This window comes from Panthera uncia (assembly GCF_023721935.1).
Source record: "Panthera uncia isolate 11264 chromosome C1 unlocalized genomic scaffold, Puncia_PCG_1.0 HiC_scaffold_3, whole genome shotgun sequence".
Classification (NCBI taxonomy): domain Eukaryota; kingdom Metazoa; phylum Chordata; class Mammalia; order Carnivora; family Felidae; genus Panthera; species Panthera uncia.
This window is the reverse complement of record NW_026057584.1, coordinates 78,103,179-78,128,811: the sequence shown is the minus strand read 5'-3', so window position 1 is coordinate 78,128,811 and position 25,633 is coordinate 78,103,179. Positions and strand designations below refer to the sequence as shown.

Sequence of the window (25,633 nt, the reverse complement as noted above, 5' to 3'; positions counted from 1 at the left end):
CTTACTCATATGACCTCCAAGGATGGAGCCTGCCTATAGAATTATGATGCAGCAGAAATCCATTAACACAGAGTTAATCCCAAATTCAAGCCCAACTCCACTATGTCCAAGCTGTGTAATCTTGTGAAAGGTACGTAATGCCTCATATTCCTCATTTCTAAGAGCTGGATAATCATATATTTACCGAGTGCTTTTTGGTTTTTTTAAACCTACTATTTTTTTTAAGTTTATTTATTTATTTTAAGACAGAGAGAGAGCTGGGGAGGAGCAGAGACAGAGGGAGAGAGAGAGAATCCAAAGCAGGCTCCACACTGTCGGGAACTGTGAGATCATGACCTGAGCTGAAATCAAAAGTCAGATGCTTAACCAACTGAGACACCTAGGTGCCCTTACTAAGTGCGTTTTGAAGATTAACCATAATATATGTAAAGTGTCTGAGTCATAGTAGGCACTCTAAAGATTTTACGGGGTTTCCTATTGTTATTATTACTGTGGTTGCTGTGATGGGTATGGTATAAAATAGAATTCCTGGAGTTTTAGTACTTCAAGCTTTGGAGTTCACTGAGAGTCGATTTCATACTCTGCACTGAGCACCCAATCTCACTACCCTGAATGTCTGGAAGATGTCCAGGCAGGTTGTGGAAGAATTCAGGTACATTAAATTCAACCTGAAATGTGCACATTAAAGACTCATCCATTGGATAAAGAATGATCCCAGTATCAATAAATAGATTGCTAGAACTCTGAAAAAAAAAAAAGTGATTATTTATCTTATGTAATGATACTGAAACAGCAGTAGCAGCTCACTTCCCAAAGAGGTTCTCACTTCTCACTTCCACAACCTAATACGGAAGGGCAAACCAAGCAACTATTTTGAGTTGTTCACATTCAAAGAGTCAATGTGGTGCTGCTATACACACTGTGTTTCCCAGACTTCAGAACAACATGCTAAAAGGCCGTATATTCCTTGCGGGATAGATAAAGAGAAGTCAATGGTTTGAGTCCGCTGTGCCTAGGAGAATGTACAGGGCAAAGTAATGTATGTGTGGATGTCTCCAGGTCACTGCTCAAACGAGTGTGTCCATTACTCCAGAGAAATTACCCCAGGCTCTGCTTCTTCATGCACACAGAGAATTAGGGGACACCGTGTTGAGAAGAACATGAAGGTCCAACTAGAAGTCAAGCAGATGCTCTGTTGAAGACGGGCATGAGAATCAGGCCCATTACATCCCCCTTCTCTGGAAACTCTTCAGGGCATTTCTCACTTTATGAGCCAAATCCATGGAAGGTATGACTCAGGAAATGGAAACAATTGCATACTCACTTTGCTCATCGTCAGGGTATTATTCTTTGCCAGGACAATCTCTGGGGTGTCTGTAATGCACGTGAATTTGAGCTGGTCTGCAGGCTGGCGGTACTTCCTTTCACTCAGGATTTCTCCAGCTCTTTTCACCTTCTCGACTTCTACAGAGCCAATGGGCACCCATCCAATGCCTCTCAGCCACTCAAGATCAGACTTATAAATAGCCTGAAAATGAAATAATGTCAAATATTTATAGAAGTTACCTAGACAGCCTGGTGTCAGATCTTGAGTTAACATATACAGATAATGTATAATTCTGAATCTTACTTAGATGAATTTCTGGGAAGACCCACAGGATTGACTTACTTTGGTGTAGAATGGCTAGCCAAACACTTTGTCCCTGAAGGCAGCTAATGTTTTCTAGTTTAAAGACTCATAAAATCTGTGCTCACTTTGGTAGCACATATACTACCAAACCATTTTAAGGAAATTAGTGACTGCCCCCTGATAGAAAGTATTTATTCTCTGATTTGATTGCCTGTACCTCCTTGTGCATCAATAATACTCTGTTAGAATACAGCTTGCTCCTGTCCCATTGGGCAGTGGCCTTCACAACCAGGCATATAACATAAAGATGAACACTACTGGTTGACTACATGTTGAATTAATGTGTTTTCTGGGGACAACAAAAAGGGCATCATTTGATTCTATGTACATGCTTCTAAACAAAGAGTACACGTATTTTTACTCTTGTTTATCTTATCCTCAATTCCCTTTCTTGTGTTATAGTTCAAGAAGATATTTTATCCGTCTTTAATTTTTCTTCTTTGAATTTAAGTAATTGGCTAAAGGAGCATTTTTCTCATAAGTAAAGGTAACAATTCTTTTTGTTTGTATGGCTCTTTGGGAAATTTCCTTTTTACAATGCCACTATTTTTATCAGTCTTTCAAAAGTGACAGTTGTCAGAGCCTGATCAAAAAAACAAGGAGCTACTATACCAATGAGGTAGCACTTGAGTCCCAAGGACAATCTACTGGCTGACAACAAAAGTGCCTCACGTATTTCTAGAGAGCTACTGTTTTCAGCTTCTTAGAAAAATTGTCTCAATCTGTACAATTCATTCTTAAACTTCCTTGCACAAATAACAGAACATTATCATAAAAATGATAATACGATCAATTCATTTGGAAAATTAGGTTGTGTTAAACCAGCAATTCTGAACCTGGCATCAATGTACTTGAATAGAAAAACATACTATCTTTATTTTTATTAAACTCTAATTGAAATACAATATTTATTTTGATTATAAATATAGGTATAGATCATAATAGCATTAATACTACATAAGACTTTGTCATCAATAAAAATCACAAATATTTTCATATCCTATTACATTGTTGCAGACATCTTGAGATATTTATGCTCCTTCTTTGAAATTAAACTAGTTCTTATACCCAGTGCTACATTTTTTAAGTTTTGAAAATCATGTCTATTCACTACATCATAGATTATGTTAAATATATATGCTTTTTATTTGAGAGAGAGAGAGAGTGAATAAATCTCAAGCAGGCTCTATGCTCAGTGCAGAGCCAGACATGGGGCTTGATCCCACGACCCAGGGATCACAACCTGAGTGGAAATCAAAGAGTCAGACACTCAACAGACTAAGCCACTCAGGTACCCAAAGTTTAATATTTTCATAACCATATTTCAATGTGATCAGTTTCTTCTGAAACATATATATGTTGCATTTTATGCATTTCATGACATTGTCTTGAGAAGTTGTCCATAGGTCTCACAGGATGCCAAAAGATTCCATGGCATAAAAAAAGTTAGAACTCCTTTAAAAAATCTTTTAAATGTGCTGATGGGTGAGCACCAAGGAAGTAACCTGTCACATGGACCTTCCCTGTCCCCCAAAGGAAAAAAAAGGTAATTAACCTAATTTGACCTCCTTCCCTTTCCCCTTAAGGAAGGTGACCTTGTCTGAAACAATCCTTTCCATTCTTTTGCTAATAACCTCCTTGCCTTTATCCTCCTCCCTATAAAAACTTTTTTTTTTTTTTCCTTACAACTCTGGAGTTACCCTCTACTTGCTGGATGGATTGCTGCCCCATTAATGAATTGTTTAATAAAGGCATTTAGATTCAAGTTAAAATCAACAAAAATAAACACATGCTGATGAATATTAGGCCCACTCACATCACTCTGAAGGTCATATGCCTTCCGAGCCTGTATGACGTCGTTTTGATCAGGCAGACAGATCCATTCATGTAGAGGATGTTTGTAGTCTATGTCGCTTACAAGGACCTGACACTTCTTGGCCAACACCAATCCCAGCATGTCCACTGGGCTGCTGAATTTGGTCTTCCACTTCTCAAAGTCCTTCTTGTACTCCCTGTCACTTTGGATCTTGGCCACATGGATGGACCACATTATCTTGGGGTCATCCTCAACATTTCGAGCCCCAATGTGATGGCCAAGCTGTTTGCGGTAGCCTTCCTTGTACTTGTACTAAAAAAAGAAAAAAAGATATGAGTTTGATAACAACATCTCATTTATATAACATTTTATAGTTTCATACACACATTATTTCTTTTGATTTTTCCTTTCACTAGTGAGAGAGAGAAAAGCTAATATTATCAACCCCATTTTATAAAGTAGAAACCTGAAGCCTAGAGGAATTTTAGCTGATTTGTTCACGATCACATCACAAGTAGGTGATATTCAAGTAGAGAGCTTCTAGTTCTTAATATTTTTCCGTTCTATTAAACTATATTACCTACTTCACATTTGATTGCTTAACAAGGAAATGTAAAACATCTTGTACATTCTAAAAAAACATCTGCTTAAAGATGTGGCTTTTTCCTAAAAATGTATTAAGAATATTTTAGAATCTATCTTTTAGAATTTATACTGAATGTCCTGATCAAGAGAATGGGCTACATTTAGATGATCTCACCAGAAAATATCTCCCTGTTAGGTCACTGAACTTTCACCATGAAAGAGTCATGCCTTGGGTCACTGTTCCATACTTTTAGAATTCAAGAACAACATGTTATGATTCATCTTATCATAAGATGATCATAGTGTGGACTTTTCCAGCTGTTTTACAGCCAGAGAATGTTTTGATAATAGAAGGAATGAAGCCTAAGTCTAAGGCATGGAGCCCTCCCAGAAGAAGGAAAGCCTGGATTTGGGTCCTCAGGAGTCATGGTACAGAATAAGGGTGCCAGATACTCTCAGGAGATGTTTCGCATGAGAAGGAAAAGCTACAGAGAAGAGAACAAGTTTCTCTTCTCAATTTGTTCTTACAACCGTTAGGGACATCTTCAGAGTTACATCTCACTAAAAGTTACAAAGGATGAAACAAAACTCTAAAATACATCTGTCATCTAGTCTTCCTTTGATGCCAGAATGGATGGAAGTAGCAGGAAAGAACTCACATTTATATTGGCTGATGTACATGTTCTTTCAATGTCTTCTACAAACATCCACAGCATTTGCTGCTCAACTTCTAAGGCTCAAAAATATGAACCCATTTTTAGGGTCTATAAAACCCTCATTTTACAAGAAAATACCTCTAACCCCAACTGATTAACAGGTATCATCATGGACACATCATCTTGTGGTTTGCTTTGTTTTTATTGGCAACTTTGTACATGGTGGAATTACCAAACGAAATTGAGACTTGTAGGGACAACCAAAATTCTGGCAAGAAAAATTATAAAAGCTGCCATTTGGGAAAATCTCTAAGAAATGCCTCTTCCAAAAACATCAACTTACATCGCTAGCAATATCTCTTGAGGCCTTGGCTGCCTGGATTGGGATGGCATCCAAACGCAAATCATAGCCTTCCTTCCTGGACTCTTCCAAAGCAAGTTTATAGAGTTTCTGTAGAAAAGAAAGTCATTAATCATTATTACTTTCATTAAAAAATAAAGCAGGTTATTATTAAATTTTCCCTGTCCTCATTTAAACTATAGAAAGAGATCCATAAAATCAAATATTAGGTGGGTTTCTACAAAATTGCTTTGTAGGTGCTTAAGGATTTTAAGGCACATGTTCTAAAGTTGGAGGTTTTATTAATTGGTAAGTTTAAAACACACACACACGCGCACACACACAAATTATCTTGGGGGGAGATCAGCCTGTGGTTGCCAAAATTTTGTTTCACCAAACAAGAATATGTAAAAAAAATACTATTTACTATCACCATTATAATATGAAAGAAAACCATCTTAATACTAAACAAGGAGAAAGAATAAGGATATTATCTTCAAATTGAATATATTTGAATGTATGAAAAACTCAATGTGTTATATATGTTTTTTTATCATTTTGCTATGGACTATCATCACAGACCATGATCAATATGTAGAGCAGGGTTTCAAATAATCACCCTGATGAAAATACTAGTCCTGAGAGAGATGCCTAGAAAAATACTTGCAAAGAATTTGCTTAAAGGGTAATGCTTAAAGGGTAACCAGAGCATTACTGAAACAGCAGAATACCAGAGGGCATGACACCTCACTGGGTTCCAACAGTGCCTCCTAAATAGCTGTTTAATCAAATAATGGCTTGATACCCACACTGACCTGTAGGAGAAGACATCAGGAGTGTAATTCCCATTGAAATATTTCTCCATAAGCATTCCATTCCCTGCTACCCTGTTGCTACAAGGCTGGCTACTTTGTGGACCTACCACACAGCCCGAAATTGAAGCAAGAGAGAACTCTATTCTACTGACGTTACTTTGGAGTGTGTATAAGTCAAACCATGTCACTTAGGAAACCGTTACAATAGTTCATTTTTGCCTTTCTGTTCATTATATGATCAATAGTTTACTCACATCACTGTAGTTTATTCGGTTGAGTTTGGCTAGCATGATTTCTGGTGTATCTGGCATGACATGGATTGATTTCTTATCATTGTCCCAGGCTTCAGTATATAAGCGCTATGAAGAAAGAAATTAGAAAAATTATTTTGGCATTCAAAGATGCTTTTCTTTTGATATGTGTCAGTCACCTCTCCTCTATACGAAGTAGAAATAAAATTACTTAAGTTGCATAAATTCCTACTTTTCGTGTAGATAAATTACTATTTCCCAGAGTATTTAGCTTACTAGTTTACTATTTCATTGACTCGGTTGTTACTGTTTCTTATTAAAATGCTTTAGCAGTTCTGAAAAGTATAAATGGGTTGCAGTATTTAAAATCTATAATTATGAAATAATTACAGTGCATAGTATTTTTAACAGTTTAATATTTTGAAGTATTAAGTAACTATGGTATTATAATGGAAAAATCATTTACAAAGGTATCATAAATCCTATAGGAATTATAGGAATGCTGTAACATGTCAGAATTTTTACCTTTTTCGATGGTAAATTCCTCTACCTAACAGTGAGGAATAAAAACTCACCTTACTCATGTTTATAGCATTGCTCTTTGCCAGCACCTGCTCTGGAGTGTCAGTTATGCTGGTAAATTTCAGGGTCTCCGGACGCTGACGGTAGATATTATCACTCAGTATCTCTGCGGCCCTCTTGGCTTTAACCACTTCCACGGAACCAATCGGAACCCAGCCAATGCCTTTCATCCATTCAAGGTCTGACTTATATAAATTCTGCAAATGAACAGATAGGAAACACACTTACTAATTAGAATTTTAGATTCACAGTCACAAAATGCCTATTAGGGAAATACAAAGTATTTGTGAACAAATAAAGCTCCCAGCATAGCTGATCACTCATTTGAAAGTATTATTGAATATTTTATGAGAATATTTTTCCCCCTGAGCATTTTTTGGTACAGAGGATTATACTAATATGATAAAAGAACTTTTGTAAAATGTAGAAGACACCTGCCCTTGAGGGTAGTACACGATTTTTACACAGAAGTAGAGCTTCTCTAGCTCTGAAAAACGTGCTCTAACTGGGTGTTGTATGTAAGTGATGAACCACAGGAATCTACCCCAAAAACCAAGAGCACACTTCACACACTGTATGTTAGCCAATTTGACAATAAATTACATTAAATAAAAAAAAAAAGAAAAATGTGCTCTAATAGCTCCCAGTAAGACCCCACACTCAGACCAATGCTGCTGCAGTCACAAAAACTCTTTTGCCTTTTTTAAAGGAAAAGAGGTGAAATTTAACTACAGTAATGAGTTTCAGCATATAGTAATGTTAACCTTTGCAAATCACGCTCTCACATTTTTAAAATGGAGATATAGTTGACATGTAATATATTAGTTTCAAGTGTACCACATAATGATTTAGTATATGTATATACTGTAAAATGATCACAATAAGTCAAGTTAACATCTATCACTACACATAGCTGCACTTCTGGTGTGTAAAAAGAACTTTAAAAAAAATCTTTATTTCCGCCTTCAAAATCACAAAATATCAAGTGTGTAATGTGGTGTTGTAAAGATAATATATATTTCTCTATTCATTTTATTTTACTATCACTAGTACATGGTAACTGTTAACAAGAATTAGATGATTGGTTTTGAAAAAGACAGTAATATATTAGTATTTCCCTGTCAGTAGGTAGAAAATATGAAATGTTTGTTAAAATGATTTAGTATAATATACTTCTGTTCCCACTTTTTCCACCTCCCTCCATGCCAACATGTATTTCTCTCTCTTTAAGCCAAAAATATGCAGCTATATACTTCTGAGGACTAAGTTTCACCTAACTCATGCAAAGGAAGCCTGAATTACTAGGAAGAAATGTACCTATATATATAATTGATAATATATATTTTATTTCCTCTTTTACATATGACTTTGGGGGGAGAAAAACTGTGAAATAAACTGTAGTGCTTCCAATAGGAAACTCTTTTTAAACATTTAATGGTATATTGTTTAAAATATACAAATAAATTCCAGTCTCCTGGCACTAGTCAGAATTTAAGGACATGTTTCAGATCCTCTTTTAACATGCAGAACCAGCATCAGGGATACTCACATCACTCTGGAGGTCATAAGCTTTCCGAGCCTGGATGATGTCATTCTGGTCTGGCAGGCAGGTCCATTCATGCAGAGGATGTTTATAGTCCACGTCACTGACTAAGGTCTGACATTTCTTGGCCAGAACGATACCAAGCATGTCCACTGGGCTGCTGTATCTGGTCTTGTATTTCTCAAATTCTTTCTTGTACTCTCGGTCACTCTGCACTTTGGCGATGTGGAGAGACCACATTATCTTGGGGTCATCGTGTACTGCTCGGGCACCAATGTGGTGACCCAACTGCTTACGGTAAGCTTCTTTGTATTTGTACTGAAAGAGAAACCAGTAAATAAGGAGGGAGCGCCAAGGGCTATTTCCTGTCATTCTTTTTGTGATGAGGCTTTTCTATGAAATCCTTAAGACGCTAGGGTACATTCAACATGTGCTGAGGTGCTACACATTGGAAAACGGTTACTTTCAATGAAGAGGATGTTGTGCTCATTTGCACATTTATACAGAATAATTCCACAATGATCGCTTTATATGATGCTAAAAATCTTTATGTTGATAAAAAGAGACTAAAAAGTTCACTTTTTAGTGAGTTCAATTGTAGTGATAAACAGTGTCTCAAAAGTTGGTCATATGGGTGGACTCAACTGAGATTTTCCTAATCTTTTTTCTAGGGCATTCTGAGAAATAATTTTCCTCTGCACAAATAGTCTGGGAGCAGTTTAAAAATGGGTGAATTTTGTTGTTTGATAGGTTTAGAGTTTCAGTTTTGCAAAATGAAAAAGTTCTGGAAGTCTGTTGCTCAATAGTGCAAATACACTTAACATTGCTGAACTATGTACTTGAAAATGGTTAAGACAGTAAATTTTATATGTTTTAAACCATGATTAAAAAGAAAAGCCTATAAAAATGGACAATTTGCTACTATTCAGATTAATATTTAAGTTGTCCAGGAATCTGATATCTTCACTTTTAAGGTAAAGGAATATTGATTTTGTGGATCCTTCAGCATGCAGACATATCTTTTTTGCTATCCTATGTCCTTCCTCAAGTCAGGAGGGAGAACTCCATTAAATCCCGCTCCTTTCCTGGCATCTTTGTCTTGAGTGTATCCTGAGGAGAGCTCATGAGGTTTTATGAGCTACTAGCTCAACATATGTCCATCTAGCCTTAATGAAGGTACCCAATCTTATTAAACAAAGACCAAAGGACAGGAATCAAAGGAACTACATTCCAGTCCAGACTTTGTCTCAAAGATGCTTGTGATCTTGGGCAGGTTACCTACTGTCTCAAACCCTAATTTATTTGCCTGTACAGTGAAGGCAGTTAAGGTGGGAGACTACAGATCCATGGATGATGACTACAGAGACATCCATCTGTGTTTCCCTGCACAGAGGGCTGGCCTGTTGGTAGCAAAGGGAAGGACTTGTTCAGCTCTTACATCACTGGCAATGTCTCGGGAGGCCTTGGCAGCCACAATGGGAATGGCATCACTTCTCAAGTCATAGCCTTCTTTCTTGGCTTCTTCCATGGCCTGGCGATAGAAGTTCTGAGGAAAGAAGTATCAACATTCATTCATTCATTCGTTCATATACATATATATATATATACATGTATATATATATATATATATATATATATATATATATCTTATTTATTTTGAGAGAGAGAGAGTGCACAAGCAGGGGAAGGGCAGAGAGAGGGGAGAGAGAGAATCCCAAGCAGGCTCCATTCTGTCAGTGCTGAGCCTAACACAGGGCTTGATCTCACAAACAGTGAGATTACCGACCTGAGCTGAAATCAAGAGTCAGACACTTAACTGACTACCTACCCAGGCGTCCCAGAAATAGTAGCTTTTAGATATAATACTTTCACTCTAAAAATGTATTTTTGTCCAAAGAAGACTGCTTTGGATGCAGAATTAACTGCACTAATATGTTCAGCTTTAAATCTTAAACACATACATACACACACACACACACACACACACACACCCCTCTTTCTTTTACATTCTATTTATCCAAGCTATTTAAGCTGAGATTTTACATCTGGCAGGCTTTAACACTGCAAGTTCTCTTTACACAAATCCTTACAGATTTTAGACGTGAAGTCAATAGTTTTCAAATGTGTTGGATTGTTCAGCCCTTGCTCTTCTCATCAAACAACCAAGAAGTGTTGATTTAACTCCAAATTTGAATTAGGGACAATTTTACTAGCAAAGAATATGATTACGTAACAATACACAACACCACCTTAAATATGTATGTGTCTACAACCAAATAGTGCTGAACTAAGGATAATCTGTTCCTGAATGGCTTTGTTAATATTGATTTGCTCCATAATTATTAATTTTTTATTTAAAAATTTTAATTATAAATTGTTAATTTATTAGTTAAAAACACAAACTAATTAAAATATATTTGATAATTTATTCTGTAAATTGGAAAAACACCCACTATTCAGTTTCTACGATAGGATAGATACACATAGAAGGTGGAATGCAGGTGCTGTGGGAACACAGTTTGAGAACCAGTACATTAAACAAATCACCTATACTAGAAGTCTTCATTCAGCACTTTTTGCTTGTGAGCCACCCACAAGAATTTGACCAAATCCTATATACTGTTAAGATAAATTTTAAAATAATTGCTAATATTGTTTTTTAATTAATCAATAATAAAGTATGCATTGTGATAATTTTTAAACATAAAAAGTAAAAATTTATTGGATCTCTTAATGTTACTTTTGTGATTTATAGGAAATCACAGTACCTTGATTGAAAACCTTGAAAAAGGTTTTGGTGGATATTAATGAATTAAATTGTTTGGCAGATATTTTGTTTTTTTTTTAAATACACTCAGGCATGTACCACATTAACTGCTGGAACAGGTATGCTTTTTTTTTTTTCCTCTTTTTAGAAATAAAATCTTTAAAAAATCTTATCTGGTCAAATATTTTAATGTATGTTTTAATATTTATAAATGTATATTTTCCTTATTTTGAAAAACTTCAAACCTACAGAAAAGTTTTAAGAATAGTACAATGGGGGCGCCTGGGTGACTCAGTCGGTTAAGCGTCCGACTTCGGCTCAGGTCACAATCTCGTGGTCCGTGAGTTCGAGCCCCGCGTAGGGCTCTGGGCTGATGGCTCAGAGCCTGGAGCCTGCTTCCGATTCTGTGTCTCCCTCTCTCTTTGCCCCTCCCCCATTCATGCTCTGTCTCTTTCTGTCTCAAAAATAAATGAAACGTTAAAAAAAATTTTTTTTTTAAATAGTACAATGAACACCCAGCTACCCAATTATTAGCACTTTTGCCATATTTATTTTCTCTTTCTCTTTTATGTGTGTATGTTTGGCATGTATATTTGTTTTTTTAAATCTTATTTTCAGTTATAAGAACCAATTAAGAGTAAATTGTAGACATCATGGGTTTCACTTTTAAATATTTAAAGCATATATTGCCTAAGAAAAAAGTCACTTTTACACAACCACAATATATTTATTAAATTTGGGAAATTCGATATTGACACAATACTCTTATCTAATAGACAGTGAATATTCAAATTCCACCAACTGTCCCAGTAGTGTCCTTTATAGCAATATTGTTTGTCTACCTAGAATCCAACTCAGGAGCACGAGTGGCATTTGACTGTTCTCGCAGATTTTTAGGCCTTTAATCTGTGCTTTTTGTTTGAAAGTTAGAGAAGAGTGGCTAAGAAAGAGGAAGTGGACACCACTGAGGGCAGGGCCCCTCAGGCAGGTAATTTAGAAGAGTAGGGAAGGGAAGCCCTCCCTGTTAAAGTGATTTGTTTATAACACCGCAAGCCAGAGTACCCACTGGAAAGACTTTGTGTTACCTCAAGGACACCTGAAGTTGGAAGGTAGCTCATCTTTATACCCCAAAACAGAGACATAGTTCTTAAAGTGGTCTATGATGGAATAATTTAATCTTTAATTTCAGTTTCCTCCCTTTCCTCTTTTAAGAGAGTTACTGCTTCAGAGCAAGTAGATGCAGAACCTGTAGATAGTTCTGGAAAAGGATTTAGAAATTGCTTATGGTTTTAAGGGGAAAACAACAATGACCTACAATTCTTTAGGGCTTTATCTTTCTTCCTACTCTATAATGTTCAGTATTTTGTCACTGTTGAGGCTGCATGAAGACAAAACTTTAAATGTAAGGAAAAATTTTAAACATGTGGCAGAAATAGTGAAAACTAATTGCTTCATCATTACCCCCCATTCTCATGTTAGATTGAATTAAAAATATTGGAATAATGTCTGAATTTTAAATATGATGCAGAGATAATTTAATTTTTAAATGACTTGAGTCTTAGAAGGAACTTATTACATGTTTTTAATGTAGATCATCAATACATGACAAATTACATTCTTCCCAAGATTTTACAAGGAAAAGCTGAAACAAAAATAAGAATAAATTGGATACATTTAAGCTAAAATCCCAAGGGCATTTGAACTTCTTAAAAAATTCTAAAATGTTTGTTCCGTAACTGGAGAGTCAAATAGTTTGTCTATTATATTTTTCCTTTGAGGACTCTGTCCTTCTGCATAAGTGGAAAAAATGTGTTTAAATCATCTCATGTCTTTAGGCCAAACAAATTGATTTATTTCATTCTTTCAACATTTGAAAAAGATGCAGGGCTTCAAAGAAGAGAACGCTTTTGGTTACCATCAAGACTATGTTTTAAAGCTTGTTTGGTAAGTAATTTACCCAAGAGAACTAGAATAGGTAAATGAGAATTTGAGAGAAAAAAAAAGATGTGGTTGCTTTGTTTTGTTTACATTTATTGAGTATGGAATGAAGGTACCAATTGGGTTGAGAAAAAATTCAAGTGAGCCATTATGAAATCTAATCTTCAGAAGATAGTCCTTAGGCAATTAACATGATCATGCCATTTTAAAGAAAATGAATCCAGCTGAAAATTGCAGAAATAAAAGCCTAATTTCCTCTCAGCAGCTAAAAAACAAAAACAAAAACAAAAAAAACACCTACCTCATCTGACCTCATTTTAACAAAAGACAGAGGCTTAAAAGTGTCATTACAGTTTGGGGTAGAAACTAACTTCATCTGTCTGGGGTGAGACAGACCTCTTGGGAAAAGCTCAACGAACAGAGAAGCTCTGTGGCCAAGAGAAAAATTGTTCGTTCAAAAAATGACTGAAGACAAGACCAAGCAAATACTTATGATCAGGCTTGTCCTCAGGTCTGTTTTATAATGTTAGAGGGAGGGAAATCGTACCCTCTTCATTTCACTTGTCACTTGTCACGGTTAAATGAAGCATGACTCTTCTTTAGGGCTGATTATAAATAAAAGTAGTCAATACAGATAAAAGAATGAAGATGGTCAAGTCTTGAAAATGGGTGCTTAATTTTCTAGTGTTCTCAAACTGAAGAAAAGTCTCCCCCCCCCTTTTTTTAAACGAAGACACACAAACTTGTGAGAAAACAATCTCTTCTTGAATAAACCAGTAATTGTTGATTTTGGCAAGTACAACTGGGCAAGAAGCTGTCCCTGCAGCAGTATTTCTGGACTGCAAAGATATATGATGACACGTTTAGTGAGGCTGGAGATAACACATAAAAAAATATATTTTATTGTCTTCAGGCAATTTTGAAATGGATGGACTTGAGGATTCTCATTTCAGTTCTTGTAAATAAAGCTCAAGTTATTTTGAGTATATTAAATAAATCTAATTTGCATGGTAACAGGAAGAAGTTAAAGTTTATTAAGCAACTATTTGTGCCAGGCCCTACGTTGGGCATATTATATATACTACCTTATTCAGCCACCACAAAAATTCTTCAAGATAGGTATTTTTATCCCATTTTCACAGGTGAGGTAACTGAAGAAAAACTCACAGAATACTGAAGTGCTAATCTGATACATAGCAATCATTATTTTTTAATTAAAATTATAATGAATTTCAATCATTAATAGTTGACTTTGATAGTGTTCTTTCTCCTCCTGAGACACAGATATTTTTGTATTTATCTATTTCTGTATCATTTTATGTATCTCCTTTTTGAAAAATGGCACATATATTCAGGGTAAGGTGATGGGCATAAAAAATCAAAACTAAGCCAACTGGTGCACATGAGAATTAAATCCATAATTCTAACGTTTTTACTACATCAGCAAAAAATCAATGTGGTCAGACCAAGAAAACAAAACAAATGGTCTTACCTCACTGTAATTTATTTTATTTTGTCTTGCCAACATAATTTCAGGTGTATCAGGCATGATGTGAATTTGGGTCTTGTCTTTGTCCCAGGCTTCTGTGTATAAGCGCTGTGAATGATAAACAGGTTAATGAATGAGAAAAACAATGTTGTAAATAAGAGTTTCTAATTTAGAGTTCATGACAAAGTTGGAAGCCAGGCTCCTCCCTGTCTATGCTGTGTACTTTATACCAACACTCCAAATCTCTTTGCTATTACAAGATATTTATTGCCACTAAATGGAAACACAGACTAAGATATGAAAAGAAAACCTGTGTGTGTGTTTTGTTACACTATCACCTCCAATTCAATTATAAGCAAGTATTTTCCAAGCATATATACCATATGCACTGTGGTTACATTAAATCCTTCCCATGGTTTTGTTTGTTATTTGTCTGTTAATGGCAAATGTAACTGGATATGCCATCTCCAGATTTCTTTTTGATGAATGTTATGGAGATTCACATTGACTTGCTAGTTTTGAACTCACTTAGATAAATACCCAATGGGAAAGAAACCTTGATATCAAACCATGTATTACTCTCATTGACTTCAAACAAACTGAACACCAAACACCTGTCCTATTCTTAGCTCTGGCTCTTTCACAAGAGATGTCAAAGCAGAAATTCCCACATACATTTTTGGAATCCTAACGTAACTGAATAGAAAATGCAAGCAAACCACTAAAGACAATATGGCAATTGTAAAACAATTAAAAGACTAAATTAACCATAGATATTCTCAAGGGCATATGGTTCTACTTTAGTTTCCCCCAAACTGGGGACTCACCTTGTTCATATTGATGGCATTGTTCTTGGCCAGCACCTGTTCCAGGGAATCAGGCACACTGGTAAATTTCAGCGTGTCTGGAGGCTGGCGGTAGATGTTGTCACTCAGTATCTCCGCAGCTCTCTTGCACTTGACCACATCCACAGACCCAATGGGGACCCAGCCAATACCTCTCAGCCACTGGAGATCTGATTTGTAAATGTTCTGGTGAGATCAAACACAAAAGCAAGTCTTAGGTAAGCTGTTATGACACTTGATTTTAAAAATGAAAGAAAAAGACTGTAAAATTTGGGGTGCCTGGCTGGCTCAGTCAGAGAAGCACATGACTCTTGATTTCGGGGTCATGAGTTTGAGCCCCATGTTGGGTATAAAGATTACTTAAAAATTAAAAAAAAAATTCTTAAAATAAAAAAGACTGAAAAACTTTAATAGCTAAACATCATGTCTATGTCTTTTTCAAACATGAAGCCCAGGGGCACCTGGATGGTTTAGTTGGTTAAGCAACTGACTCTTGATTTCGGTTCAGGTCATGATCTCACTGTTTGTAAGTTTGAGCCTGGCATCAGGCTCTGCACTGACAATACAGAGCCTGCTTGGGATTTTCTCCTCTCTCTCTGCCCCTCCCCTGCTCTCTCTCTCAAAATAAATAAATAAACATTAAACATATAAAATATGAAGCCAAATTAGATACACTTTCATGGGATCGTGTTCTCTCTAAAAGAAAAGCAAAGCCCAGTGAATGAGAGGTGGAGAGAAAAAATGTTATTACTTCTGAGGGCTCTAACTAATCCTAGACCATTATCTATGTATCACTGTGTATTACCATCGTAAGCATGGTCACTGGTGGTATACAACGGGTCTTAGTACTCACATCACTCTGGAGGTCATAGGCCCGCCGAGCATGGATGACGTTGTTCTGGTCAGGCAGGCATGTCCACTCGTGCAGGTAGTTCTTATAGTCCACATCACTGACTAAGGTCTGGCACTTCTTGGCCAGGACCACCCCCAACATGTCCACTGGGCTGCTGAACTTGGTCTTCCACTTCTCAAAGTCCTTCTTGTATTCCCTGTCACTCTGGATCTTGGCCACATGCATGGACCACATCATCTTGGGGTCATCTTTGATGTCTCGGGCTCCGATGTGGTGGCCTAGTTGCTTGCGATAACCATCTTTATATTTGTACTGAAAAGTAGTCATTTAAAAGGCAAACATGTTAGAAAGGGCTAAAATCTTGGTGATTTAAAACATCATTATTTTAAATTTGGAACCATCTGAATACCAACTTGTTTCCTTATCCTAAACTCTGAGTTGACTTCACAACAATACTCTAATGGGAAGACAGGGCCAACTACATACTTCTAAGGTTTTGCAGACATTAAGTCCTTGGGGAAAAAAAAAAAGGCAGCAACACTTCCAGAAAATCAACTGGAAGCATAAACTACCTTTTCTTTATCTTGGGCCAGTGAAATCACTAACCCAGAAATTTTACATTTGATTTTGAGAAGGCTACTTCCCAGGCCACAGGTATCATATTACCTCCTCTGCCCACCCCTCCCACCTCCCAAATCTAGCTCTGTTGACTTTCACTGCACCACCTGAGTCCCTAAAATGGGCTGGCTTGCCTTTTCTATTCAGCATACCCTGCTCTGTTGGAGATCAAATTTGGCTGGGGTTTCTTGGGATTCTTCAAGTGAGAAAACAGATTATATAACTACAAGAAAGCATTTTAGTGGTGGTGATGGTGGTAAGTGCTGAATGGATATTTTCTCTTCATTTTAGGAAATAACATCACACAAATCCTAATGTATATGTATAATTCTTCATCGAAGGACTCACTTCTTTCAGAGAGAGCAAGAAATGAGGATCACCATTTTACTGTTTTTGGTTGTCTTTGTTTTTCTGTTTTCGTTTAAAAAGAGCTCAAAAGGAATCACTTAAGGTAATTTTCCAAAGAAACAGTTGGCAAAGATCCAGAGCAAGATTAAGGAAAGGTACATTTTCCTAGACCTGGCTGAACCAGGTCTTTTTCTGATATTGAGCCAACACACGTAACCAAATTATTATTTTTTTCTCTTCTGGCCTTTTCTTATTTCTACAAGAAATATCTATAATTGTAGATATGAATAACTATAGATTCAAATTCAATTTTATAATAAAGTTTAGGACACCACCTCCACCTATGGGACCTGAATATTAAAGTTTTTGGAGTTAAAAATATAAAAGAGCTTTTTCCAGTGAAAAACATTTTTTCATTTAAAGCACAATATGTGTGCTTTAACTGGCACATAGATTCATCTCCCTGCTGTACTAATGATCATTTGCTCCCAATCCTATCCAGCCATGTACATACATGGAGTGTGGCTACTCACATCACTGACGATGTCCCTGGAGGCCTTGGCCGCCACGATCGGGATGGCATCACTTCGCAGGTCGTAGCCTTTCTTCTTTGCTTCTTCATTGGCGAGTTTATACAGAGTCTATAGAAAGTCAGAGTGAAAGTAAAAGGTTTGACAGCAACAATTTAGAGATTATTAAGTGACATTCCAAGTAATTTTAAAAAGGAGAGGGTCTATAAACAACTAAATTTCCAGCAATTTTGAAAGTAAATAAATTATATCTTACTGAAAAAACCCCATACACATAGCTTTAGAAATCAATGAGATCAATGGATATTTACATCGATTGATATTTTAATCTATCATATATGTTAAAAATTAATATATAGAATGTAGTTTGTTATATTATGCATATCAACATATATTAATGTAATCTAGTAATCTAGATCAATTTACAGACCAATCTATATCTATTTCTAAGTGAAAAAATAATTGCAGAACAATGTTTAATATTGTTAGTTTACATATAAAATATATATACTTACATACTTTTATTCATTTCTTTATTGCTTAAAACATTTTCCACAATCATGTAATACTTTATAATGTTTAAAAAAGAAAGGTGGAAAAAACTGAAGTACAATTTAAAACAGCTAACTGGACTATAATCACGACTTTAAGATTCTAAATTTTGTCTATATCATATTAGTAAAACATGTGCCTAAAGTAAATTGCATTTTACTTTAAAAAACCCCAGTGCTGTTAATAGAGAACACTTCTTTCCCACACCTGAAGCTTTCTTTCTATAGAAGAAGCTCAATTATTTTTCTCTGACCTTTCTCCTTTCTCTGATCCTTTACTCTCTGCCTGTGAATCACGGACTTACCGATTTATTTAACTAGCAGGGATGGGATGACTAGACACTTCCCACTCAGCTCTGACCCGCTCCCTCTGGGACTAAGCCCAGCCCCTTCTGTCTCTCTGGTCTCTAAGCCCTAAGACCTTACCCCTGAGGGGAGTGTAGCTAATTGCCCTTCTCTAGTGTGGCCTCTGACCAAATGGGAACCTAATTCTGAGGTTCAGTTAGGCTCATTTAGTTCTCATCCAAATGTATCCTTGAACTTAACTTTAGTTGTAAGAAATGTGAGATTTCAACTTCTATTCATACTCCTTTGTTTTACCTCTCAGTTGTACTGAGGATCCAGGTAGGGAAAAGTTACATATTATCAGAGGTCCCCTTGGGCAGATTGCCAGATTTAGCAAATAAAAAGATAGCAAGCTCAGTTGGACTTGTATTTTAGGTAAATGACAAATAGTGCTTCAGTGGAAATATTGGGTCACTAGTTTATCTGGCTATCCTACCCCCTTGGAGATGCAGAAAATACTATTCAGTCCCCTTGGCCCACACCAGCAATGGCTATAAACTAAAAATGCAACTTCAGTTTGCCCACGGAATCCTATAGCAGATAATATTCAACCTAGAAATAAAAGGCTAGATGGGCTGAGTGTTCACGTCACAGAGCCACAGGCACCATGATTGCTGTGGCACAGCAGCAACCTCCATAGAAGCAAGTACAGGAAAACAAACAGTGACAACAATAATACGTGTGGGGCTGCACCACAGGAGTTTGCCCTAACCTGGCTGTAGTTGAGCTGGTTCTGCCGTGCCAACGTGATCTCCGGGGTATCAGGCATTATATGAACTTGACTCTTGTCTTTGTCCCAGGCCTCTGTGTATAAACGCTGCCAAAGAAGATGTTGATAGAATACTATTTGAAATGGGAATTATAAAAAGTTAAGCATGATTATTATTAATCTAATTAGGAAAAACAAACCGAACTTGGATACAAGGTATTTAAATTGGAGGTTTGAGTTGTAACACTAGTGATCAAAGTTAAAATTGGGAATAACAGAAATTAGAGGATTTTGAGTATATAATTTAGGAGATAAATATGACCCTACACACACTTCAATGGATAATTTTAACTGCACTAGTCGTTAGAGTATGATAGCATCTTTTGGCATCTTAGAGAAGCTTGAGGTAGCTGGGGCTCACCTTGTTCATATTGATGGCATTGTTCTTGGCCAGCACCTGTTCCAGGGAATCAGGCACACTGGTAAATTTCAGCGTGTCTGGAGGCTGGCGGTAGATGTTGTCACTCAGGATCTCCGCAGCTCTCTTGCACTTGACCACATCCACAGACCCAATGGGGACCCAGCCAATGCCTCTCAGCCACTGGAGATCTGATTTGTAAATGTTCTGTAAAGACGAAAATGGAACAAACTCTTCAGCAAGACTTAAAAGATTTATGGTAAAAATGCCAATGCATCAGTAATAACATACAATACTGGTAGTTGTCTTTTCGTGGAAAATAAGCTCATTGTGTTAGACTAAAGGAGGCGCTATGTTCAAAAATGACCCAGAAACATCTCCTAGCCATAACAAAAAGTGATCATATATTTCTGGTGGTAAGGACAGGACTGATCCAAATTACCGTCAGTTCAGTGAATGTTATTATAATGCCCATGTGTACAGGAAAACAATGCCAACCCAGAGTGGGAGAAACCACAGATACGTCCAACAATAAAGGTGAGGCCTAGTCAAATGAAATTCTCTGCAGCTACTAAAAGTCTTATTTTAAAGAATATTGATGACTTGTACAAAGGTACTTAATATAACATTACACGAAGGAAAACATAAAACAACGTATGTGGATAAATTACATGAGCAGGAGTGGGCTTTTTCAGTGGTTGGATTATGTTGGATTTCATTGCCTTCTATGTATTTTTTCTTATGTTTCAAAATATCTGTAGAGCTCTTTAGAAATAAACAACAAAAAAAGAATATATAATAATGATGTAGAGCCCCTGATACATTGAGGCAGAAATTCATGGCTTTAACACTGTCTGAGGCTCAGGGCAATTGGTGCTCATTTCATTGGTCCAAGGCCCCAGATTCTTTCCACCAAGTTCTCAGGACAAGAAGGTAGACTTCTTGGGGTGCCTGGGTGGCTCAGTTGATTAAACATCCAACTTTGACTCAGGTCATGATCTCACGGTTCGTGCGTTTGAGCCCTGCATCGGGCTCTCTGCTGTCAGCATGGAGCACACTTTGGATCCTCTGTCCCCCTCTCTCTCTTCCCCTGCCCACTCATTTTCTTTCTCTCTCTAAAAAATAAACATTAAAAATTTTTAAAAAAAGAAGATGGACTTCTTTCCAGAGTTGTCTTTCCATACCTTTCTCTCTTGATTTGTTGTTTTTAAACAAAAATCTGTGTTCTTTTTAAGTTTATTTTTCGGGGGGGGGAGGGGCAGAGAGAGAGGGAGACAGAGAATCCCAAGCATTCTCTGAGCTCTCAGCACAGAGCCCAATGTGGGGCTTGAACTCCTGAATCGTGAGATCATGACCTGAGCTTTAATCAAGAGCTAGTATCTTAACTGACTGAGCCACCCAAGCATCCCTCTCTCAATTTATTTTACATCATTTCTCTGCTAAGGATTTTTGTTAACCCATTAAGTATTAACTACTTCACAACAAAGGAATTGGACCTTTGCCCAGCTCATTTGAAGGATTTTACCCATAACAGCAACTAAGAAAATACAGATTGATATTTTGCAGTCTACACAAAAAGCCTATTGGAATTGGCCTAATGGATTACTATGTGGATTGCTCCCTAAATAACAACAGCAAGAATGAAAGCAATAACATTGTATACCTCTGGAGTGCTTTTTAACTTTCCAATGACTGTTAACTTTCAAATAACCATTAAGGCCCCATCACAGTGTGGGGGAAATTGATTTTGAAAAGGCACTCAACAAATAGACAGATGTAAGCAGTCTGTCAATGCTGTCAACTCCATGGGTGGCATTAACCATTTTAACTCATGTGCAGGCAAAGCTTTTCTTTTCAGACACAATTGCAAAACACAGGGTTCTGTATGTCAAAAACTACAGAACAAATGTGGGCATTTTCACAGGTGGGCTGTACAGTTTTTAGTAATGGCCAATTAATTTTAAAAATTAATTTAATTAAAATAATTAAACATAGATATAAAATAAATTAAAAATTAACTTTATTTTCCAAAATCCTCTAATGCTTAAAGAATCCCTTCAAACATTTGTAAACTATGTGCTGTAGGAAACGTGCTTTTCACACCCAGATTTGATATTAAAGGCAGCAGCACTAGCTACCATGTGACCCCTCTACAGAGAGCTGTGCTAAGAGAAGAAAATGTCAGTGAACTGATCCAATAGCTTACAAATACAGCAACTTCTTTTGTTTCATAATAATAACAATTAGCACCGTAACAGGCATTAGAATTCTACTAATTATAACCTTATCTGGTTTGCAAAGAAGCTAAAAAAATTGAGTATTTTTTTTTTAATAAAAATGTGTTGTTTCTACCCCTTTAAAAAAATAAAAGAAAATGTCTCCACCTGGTGGACTCTGAACATTGCTTAATTCCAGTTTTGTTTTTAAAAGACCAAATCCAGTTTGTAAACTTCCCTTCCTTATAAAGCCTATTAAATGTACACATAATAAAGCAATAAAACTATACACTGATTCAAATCTCATTCACTGATCAATAAATCCTAGCTTAAGTATGCCAATGGGTTGCATATAAAGGATAACTTTTATATAGCTGAACACAGCTCTTTTATAGATGCTGTACTCACGTCACTCTGGAGGTCATAGGCCCGCCGAGCATGGATGACATCGTTCTGGTCAGGCAGGCATGTCCACTCATGCAGGTAGTTCTTATAGTCCACATCACTGACTAAGGTCTGGCACTTCTTGGCCAGGACCACCCCCAACATGTCCACTGGGCTGCTGAACTTGGTCTTCCACTTCTCAAAGTCCTTCTTGTATTCCCTGTCACTCTGGATCTTGGCCACATGCATGGACCACATCATCTTGGGGTCATCTTTGATGTCTCGGGCTCCGATGTGGTGGCCTAGTTGCTTGCGATAACCATCTTTGTATTTGTACTGAGACAAAAACACAAAAACACACAAATCAGGTTTTTATCATAAGCCCTTGAAGGTCAAAAGTCTGTGCAAAATCACCTTGCTTACGTCAAAGTTATAAGTTGACTTTTTCTAATAAGCACTAACTCAAGCTGCTATCCTGACCTTTACGCTTGAAGCTTATAGAGCTAAGAAAATAGATGGAATCTGTATAATTGCAGTGCATATTCAAAATCACCTATGGCTTGGTAATAAGGAATAATTCTTGAGGCAGGTAGTGCTCACAGGGGGAAAGGCCATTTGAATAAGGGAACTTGGAGAAATGAATTTTAGGCACTAAAAGTATGTCAGGAAAGAGTCGCACTTGGTAACATGGTGTGCATAATAAGTCATAGAATGGGTACCTGGTTCCTAGAAGGATGAAGTACTCTATGTCAAGGACCTAGTTTAGTATTAGTATACTAGTTACTTACTATACTATCATAAAGTAATAGTATACCATTAGTGTACTGATATAATACTAGTATTATTATACTAGTAAAGCTGATGTAGCAGTCCAACTGGTTAGAGCATGCTCCAGAAAATGCATGGGTTCTACCCCCACATAGGCCAAGAATGTTTTTACTATTCCAAGTCCAATGATGTCCTGGGATCTGGGCCAGTTATTCAAAACACATGCCTCTAGTCTCAAAGATAACTAAGTAAGAAAGTATAGATGGGTCAGCAGGAGGCGATATGGTACAACAGGAAGTAATGAGGTTGTCTGGAGTTTCAACTCCACCACCTACAAGGAGTTTGATTTTAGACAAGTGGCTTAAGCAACCCACAAAACAGGGATAATGACAATACTTACATCCTAGGATAGTTATGAAGTGTAAGTAAGATAATGCACGTCAAGCTCTTCGCATAGAATTCTCAACACTTCCTAGTTATTCCTGTTATTATGGTTGACATAAATCCATTTGTGGGGGCAGTCCAACACACATAAACTAAAGGGAATCACTAACACAACATCATGGGCAGCGAATTATCATATTCCAAAATAGTGGGCCTTGATATTTAGAGCAGTGGTCTGTTCCTCAAGAATCTTCTGAGACACCATGAAAGGTTGATGGTTTTATTCAACCTGTGCTAGACAGCCAGGAGCTGTTATTAAGGGTGCAAGCTTGGGCTAGTAATCACCTCTGGTATAGATCAACTGCCTTCTTTTTCAATCTTAGAAGGGTGAATTATAAAGTCAAGTGTCATATGAATTTTGTGAATATTATATATTAAAATGTTATACAAAGACACGACCTGATTCTCACTGGGAGTACTTAAGTTTATGAGTTATACTTTCCATAAGCACGGCATTAATTTTTAGATCTCCAAGCTTGCAGCTGTACTCTAATAATTTCCATTAATGGATCTTTCTCTGATTTTGGTGGGTCAGTTTTCATTGAACATACTGTATCCTAAAAATTATAAACTGCTTTTTGAACATCGAATTTTTCACTTCCTTCAAAACTAGGTTTTTGAAAAAGCCCATATAAATACATTAGGACATATTTCCAAAGGGTGAGGAAAGTTCTTTTTGAAGATTTAGTTCAGTATAAGTGTCACTTCAGACTGATTATATACTTGGGGCAACACTGAAACTCACATCACTGGCGATGTCCCTGGAGGCCTTGGCCGCCACAATTGGGATGGCATCACTTCGCAGGTCATAGCCTTTCTTCTTTGCTTCTTCATGGGCGAGTTTGTACAGACTCTAAATTTGGGCAAAAAAATATATAATTATACATCAGTTAGATGTTGACTTTCATATCCAAAAACTGACAGGGGCCTAAAATAATTCACCAAGTTCTACACAGCTAGGTGCCTATAATAATCTTATTCTGAGAGGTCTAAGCCTTTGCACTGTTTGCTAAAGACTTAAAAATGATACGTATATAGAACACTGCAGCTTTGTTTTGTATTTTAAAACTTATCTTGAGTTACCGAAACATAAATATTACCCACTGTTTCAAAATTTTTTGTTACAACCATGAATCAGGTTTTTTTTTAAGTTTACTTATTTTGAGAGAGACAGAGACAGCATGAGTCAGTGAGGGGCAGAGAGAGAGGGAGAAGAGAATCTCATGCAGGCTCTGCAGTCAGCATGGAGCCCGATGTGGGGCTTGAAGTTATGAAACCATGAAATCACGACCTGAGCTGAAGCCAAGAGTCTGACGCTTAACCGACTGAGCCACCCAGGTACCCCCTCATGAATCAGTTTTGAAGAGATCTAAAAAATTAAGCTGAAACTCATGGGCTTAAGGTGGCAAAATGTGGATAAGAGGCAAAGACTTGATCATGGAAATTAATTCACTCTACACCTATTCTGCCCCAACTGTGTGCTGTGAATGTGCTGGGTGCTTGGGAATCAAAGATGAGTATGAGGTCTCTCCCATCATCAGGGTTGCAGGGGGAAGTTATGGAAAGACTGATAACCCACAGAGGAGGCTACCAATAGAGGTGATTTAACCATATTATTAGCAAAGAGCTCCAGGAAGGAGTAATTAATCCTAAATTAAGAATCAGGAAAGTTCCTGCAGTGGGATTGATCTTTGCATTGGACCTTGAGTGATGAGTATGATTTCAGTAGACTGGAATGGGAGTCAGGGGCAGAGGGAGTTGCAGGAATCAAAGCACAAGGAAGTGATGGTGCAGGGGTGTCAAAGGAAGGGGGGGGGAGCAGTGCCAGGGACAAGTACAAGAGAGGACTGAAAAGAATCTGGAGTTGGACTGAAGGCTTGGTGCTAAAATAAGTTTGTGCTTAATTCCACAGGAAATAGGAAACCATCAATAAACTTTGAGGGAGAGTGACATAATCAAATCTGTATTTTGTCTTCCTATCCTCAATGAGATAAAAATTACAAAAGAATTGAACTAAGCTGAGAGAGAAAAGCCCGAGAAAGCAGATCAGGCAGGTTAGGCATTCAGTTCAGGGCGTTCTCCCTGGGTCTCTTCTAACCAACAGCACACTACAGCATCTCTGAACTTCTGCA

General features: G+C 37.0%; 1 protein-coding gene across 1 annotated transcript in view; it reads right to left on the bottom strand.

Moving 5' to 3' along the window:
* NEB (nebulin) overlaps positions 1–25,633 on the bottom strand; it is a 202,298-nt gene that overhangs the window by 92,707 nt on the left and 83,958 nt on the right. Inside the window, exons 62-72 of the mRNA XM_049615651.1 lie at positions 17,670–17,777; positions 16,171–16,482; positions 15,300–15,503; positions 14,476–14,580; positions 9,717–9,824; positions 8,285–8,596; positions 6,729–6,932; positions 6,157–6,261; positions 5,091–5,198; positions 3,507–3,818; positions 1,325–1,528 (exon numbers count right to left, since the gene is read on the bottom strand). Of these exons, the coding sequence (XP_049471608.1) occupies positions 1,325–1,528; positions 3,507–3,818; positions 5,091–5,198; positions 6,157–6,261; positions 6,729–6,932; positions 8,285–8,596; positions 9,717–9,824; positions 14,476–14,580; positions 15,300–15,503; positions 16,171–16,482; positions 17,670–17,777 (2,082 nt within the window). The remainder of the gene's footprint in view (positions 1–1,324; positions 1,529–3,506; positions 3,819–5,090; positions 5,199–6,156; positions 6,262–6,728; positions 6,933–8,284; positions 8,597–9,716; positions 9,825–14,475; positions 14,581–15,299; positions 15,504–16,170; positions 16,483–17,669; positions 17,778–25,633) is intronic.